Source organism: Podarcis bocagei (genome assembly GCF_964188305.1).
Source record: "Podarcis bocagei genome assembly, chromosome: 1".
In the NCBI taxonomy this organism is placed as follows: domain Eukaryota; kingdom Metazoa; phylum Chordata; class Lepidosauria; order Squamata; family Lacertidae; genus Podarcis; species Podarcis bocagei.
In genome coordinates, this window is record NC_138125.1 from 17,849,603 (window position 1) to 17,854,506 (window position 4,904).

The 4,904-nt window shown below is 42.6% G+C and overlaps 1 protein-coding gene across 3 annotated transcripts in view; it reads right to left on the minus strand.

Annotated features, from left to right (window-relative positions):
* WDR25 (WD repeat domain 25) overlaps positions 1–4,764 on the minus strand; it is a 105,649-nt gene extending 100,885 nt beyond the window's left edge. For 2 of the 3 annotated variants that reach the window (XR_014007910.1, XM_081193123.1), the window contains exons 1-2: positions 4,473–4,764; positions 2,605–3,341 (exon numbers count right to left, since the gene is read on the minus strand). Coding sequence is in view for 2 of the 3 variants with exons in the window: in XM_081193123.1 (XP_081049249.1) it covers positions 2,605–3,264 (660 nt within the window). In the remaining variant the exon portion in view is untranslated. Of the gene's footprint in view, positions 1–2,604; positions 3,342–4,349; positions 4,450–4,472 lie in introns of those variants that run through there. The other variant, XM_081193124.1, reaches the window with a different exon arrangement.
* Positions 4,765–4,904: the final 140 nt, after the last annotated feature.

Genomic DNA, 4,904 nt, shown 5'->3' on the forward strand with positions numbered 1-4,904 from the left:
TATACCAAGTAGATGGTGTTCATGGTTTCTAGTCTCACTGTTATCTCCTCTAGTTAATTGAAAAGCCGTGCAAGAAAGCAAAGTCTCACGTCAGTCAAAGAAAAAGTGGTGCGTACATATATCCCTTTGTGACAACCTAAGTACTTTTGCAAAAGCTAGAAATGAGGCATTAAGGACAGCAAAACACAGATTATTCACCCGCCGATGTAAAGAACTAGAATTAGCAGCAGGAGGACACCACATAAGCTTTCCACTAAAACCTTACAATGCAAAGCAAGCGTCATTACAGCAAACCTAAGAAACATCTAAGCACTTTAATTATAAGGCTGACATGAGTAGTCATTTGTATCCATTCACAGAAAGGAGTTTTTAGGAAAATTATAAGTCTCGGAATAAGTCTCAGGAAGTCAGAGGCAAATTAGAAATTTTGTATGACACAGGGGGGCTCACCTCTTCTTCTTTAATAATTCATTTTGTTCTAGGATTTGAGGCTCAGTTATTTCAACACAAAAGTGGTTGGAGGGGTTGTTACAGCTGCCTATGCTTACTTCTATGGGTACAGTGCAAGGATATGGAGTCTGGAAAAAGCCACTGAAATAGCAAATGGAACATTGGCTGCAGGTGGGGGCAATGAACAACAACTGTTCTAGCCAACTTTGTACAGTGAGATCTGTGGAAAGGGAACAGTTATGGGGAGCAATTCAGGATAGCCTCTCAGGATGGTCTGCATGCAGCATGTTAAGGACTAAACCAGGACATTTCTAATTAAAGGATCTCAGATATCAGGGATGGAACAGATGAACCGTATGAAAAAGATCTCAACCTAAGACCTTGGAGAGTTGCTGCCAAATCAGAGCAGACATTACTGGGCTGGATGTCTGACAGTAGGCATGACAGCTGCAGCTCTTGGGAATCACGTCCCTACAAACTCAAATTCAGAACAGGCAAAAAGTATTTCTCCTTCTTCACACAGTGCATAGTTAAATCATGGAATTTGCTATCACAAGATGTAGTAATGGCCACCAACTTGCGAGGCTTAAAAGGAGGACTAGACAAATACATGGAATCAGGTTATCAACAGCTACTTGCTGACAGTACATTACCTGCAGCATCAGAGATAGTATGTCTATGAAAACCAACTGCTAGGAGTCATAAGTGGGGAGTGTACTATTGCACTCATGTCCTGCCTGTGGGCATCTGGTTGTTATCTGTGAGTACTGAATGTTTGATTAGGGGTCTTTGGCCTAATACAGCAGGCTCTTTATGTAAAATCATATCCTATGCCTGTGCTCTTTTTATTGTATTAATCAGTAGTGATAAACCTAAACCCCCTATTTTATGTTGTTATCTCAATGTATATTATGCTATGGCCACACGGCTAATGCAATAAATAAAAAATAAAATAAAACCTAAACTCCAGGGAAGCCTCAAGATCCCATCACTGGCTCTACTCCACTTGCCTAAAATATATATATTGCAGTCTTAGCTATTTCAGCTTATGCTCTCTCTTGCACCAGGTTGCCAGACAAGGTAATTTTAAGCCACAAAATCGATTACACGGAAAGTCCCTAATGGAAAATTCCTAAAATTATCACCTGTTGATTTCTCCTTATAGGACTCCCTTCATTTCTCCTTTTGTTTCCCTGCAGCACATATCAAAATGTTATTGGGAGAGCTGAGGTTATCCTTCATTTTTTCATCCCTCAGTCCTTTCCTATCAGTAAACAGTGCAATTACAGCAAGTGGCTCCAATTTACTTGGGAGAACCAGTACAGGGACATAGAAAGCCTTGCCTCTTCAACCTACTCTTTCCTTGCAGGTGGCAGTTAGAAACACATGCACCTGGATTCCCCCTGTCTCAAAGAGCAAATGACAGCTTTGGATTTATTTTTTTATTTTTTGCAAGCAATGAGGCACCGTCTACTACACAAACAAGCTGGCTCCTCTTGTGTGGGTGTTCCGGTCTACTATTACCACCTGCCAATTAGCCACTACCATACCTGGGGAAATAAGTATTTGAAGGCACCCTCATATAGCCAACCAGAGGCCAGATCAGAGGGCAAGGAGGGACTTTAGTGTGCCATGTTGCGCCTGCTGACATCAGCAGCATCACAGGTGCTATATTTAGATTCCTTTGAATCTAAATATAGATCTCCTTGGTCTCCTGCAAGAGCACTGAGAATTCTGCTGCTCCCATTTCCCCACAACTAAGAAGGTGGGGGGGGGGAATCCTCTATAGTTTTTTAAAGGAACAATGCACCAGCTCCATCTACAGCTTCTCTCTGACTTACTAGAACTAGTGTCAGAGTTCAGCAGAGTCTGCACTTTTTCCCACCCTCTCAACTTGCAGAAATCCAATTTCACAGACAGTACAGAAGTCCATAATTTCCATCAGTACATAACCTCTGTCAGAGTAAATGCAGACTGCACTGCATAACAGACAGGTGCCTACACAGTTCAACATGAATCTGCCAGTTCCGCAGAAAAAAAGGCTCACAGGGGCACACTAGAGACTTTTGAAATTGATTAGATTCCCACCTATGGGGAATAAATGCTAATTTTCCATCAAAAAGACACAAACACATTCACTCTGCAACATATTACCTTGACAGTTTTATCCATAGATGCAGAGAGCAACATGTGGCTCCACTTCTGCACAGGGCACCACTGGACCACATTAACTGGACCGCTGTGATCAGACATCTGAAATACCAGGTTCCTAGGAATTTCAGTTATCCCATACTTAGAACCTATGTATGGCATAATATACTGAGAAGTACTAAAGGGCATCTGTTCTCCTGCTGTATCAGGTTTGGCTGCACAACTTGTGCTCTGGCCACTGTCTTCAGCTTCACAAAGAAGTGGATTTTTTTCCTGCCGCAGTCTTTTAGGGATATATGGTCTCAGCCCTTGTATAGTATCTTCGCTGTAATCACAGGGCCTCTTCTGAGAGCAACTCTCATTTGCAGAAAATAGTCTAGGTGTATCAGGCTGTATTTTCTTAAGAAGTGTGGTTGCCATATAGTTTTTATTAGGTTTTAGGTGCCGGAGAAGAGTATCTTCATGAAACATGTTACTCCTGGAACTGTCAATGTATTCCACAGGTTGGAATGTGCTATCGGAAATTTTGACTGTCCCATCACAAGGCTGAGCAGCAGTCATAGCAGAATTTGTAACATTTATTCCACTGGCAGTGGCATCTTCAGATTTCCCATCCTCTGTCTCAGAGTCTGAATCTTCGTAAGCAACAAGTGAGGGATTCATCAAGTCGGCTGCAACAGAATCCTCTAAATTTTCCCTTTAGATCTTCATAAACAGTGAAAAGCTTCTGCGACGAAAATCTACAAATTTAAGGAAAGTCACTTTAAAGAACTCATTTTTCAGTCAAAGAAACATAGCATACTTTCATACTTACAAACATTACACCAGGGTGGTTTGTGACCCTCCACAGAGTAACCGTTACTATGTTCATAATTAAATATTTAATTAAGTTAACACATTCCAGTTTACATTAACAGCCTGAAAATAACCTGGTATACCATGGCCATCCCAAGACAATTCCAGTAATTTGAATATTTTTACTCAAAAAAAAAAAAAACTGCAAACATTTAATGAGAAAGTACTGAATCAGAGAGCCAGCTAGCTTTAGTGTTCGAATGGCTTGTCTCAGCAGCAAACCTGTATCATATTTGGTTTTTTGAAAAAAGCAAGCGTAAGGACCAACCATCACTGGAAAATAATAAAACAGATGGATAAATAAAAAAATAAATAAAACAGATGCATTTAATTGACTCTTTGCTCAATGAATTGGCAGTGGACTCAAGACTATGTGTGATCATTTGTTTTTTATCATTAATAATGTATCAATTATGAACAGATAAATGACTGGAGAATGTGGTGCTGCTAAAATTAGCCCAGCACCTTGCTGCAGCACGTTATTATTTTTTACAGCTGAACCTTTCAAGGGCAGCTCTTAACAATTCCATACATAAACACTGAATGAAACTGAATTATGACAAGAAATATGTATCTGTTGGAAGCCAGGGACACTTTTTTTAAAAAAACAAAACTGCAAAAGAGCAGCATCCAAGGGTCAAAAAACCACTTCTGCGGAACTGGCACATTCTCTAAAATGTTGTGGAAAGCACACGTTTTCCTGTTACCTAAGCGACTGTAGATAATTTTGTTATCAATATGCCAACACCATGAAGGAGGAAAACTTGAGTATGGCATGCAAATACCTTTCCCCTACCCGACCCCGGAATGTATAAAACTAACAGAATTGTTAGATCTATATCAAAACCTGTGTTTGCCAGTAGACCCCCCAAAACAGAAACAAACATACATACACTTTGGGGGAGGGGACTGTGCGCCTGTATTACAAGATAGCCATACAGGAAGGCTTTCTACAACTATATTAAGCTTAGCTACAGTAACAAGAGTTGTGAAACAGGGGCGCTTTGAGCACGTACTTTGCATTAAAAACCTCCTTTCCCCCGCTTCAAAGTGCCACGCGAAGCAGCTCCGCCTGTACTGCCTGCAGCCAACGTCTGCCAAGAAGGGACCCGGACCTGTTTCCATGCACGGGGGGACCCCTTTCACGGCAACACCGCCCTCACGCAGCCTCCCTCCGCGCTGCTTGCCGCTCGGCTTCGCAGCGTGGGCAGGTGCCTCCCGCTGAAACGGTTCCCCCAGGAAACTCGACCCGGCGTCGAACGGTCCGGGGCCCCCCGGTACCCCCTTCACCGACGTCCTTCGTTCTGTGTTTTTGTTTGTTTGCTCGCCCGCTTCGGCTTACGGCGCGGCTCTCACCGAAGACCTCGCCTCCTCCCTTCCGCAGTTCTGGGCATGGGCCTAGCTGTCCTCTCTCGCTCCTCTTCACCGGTGGTTCCGGGCTCAGGTGC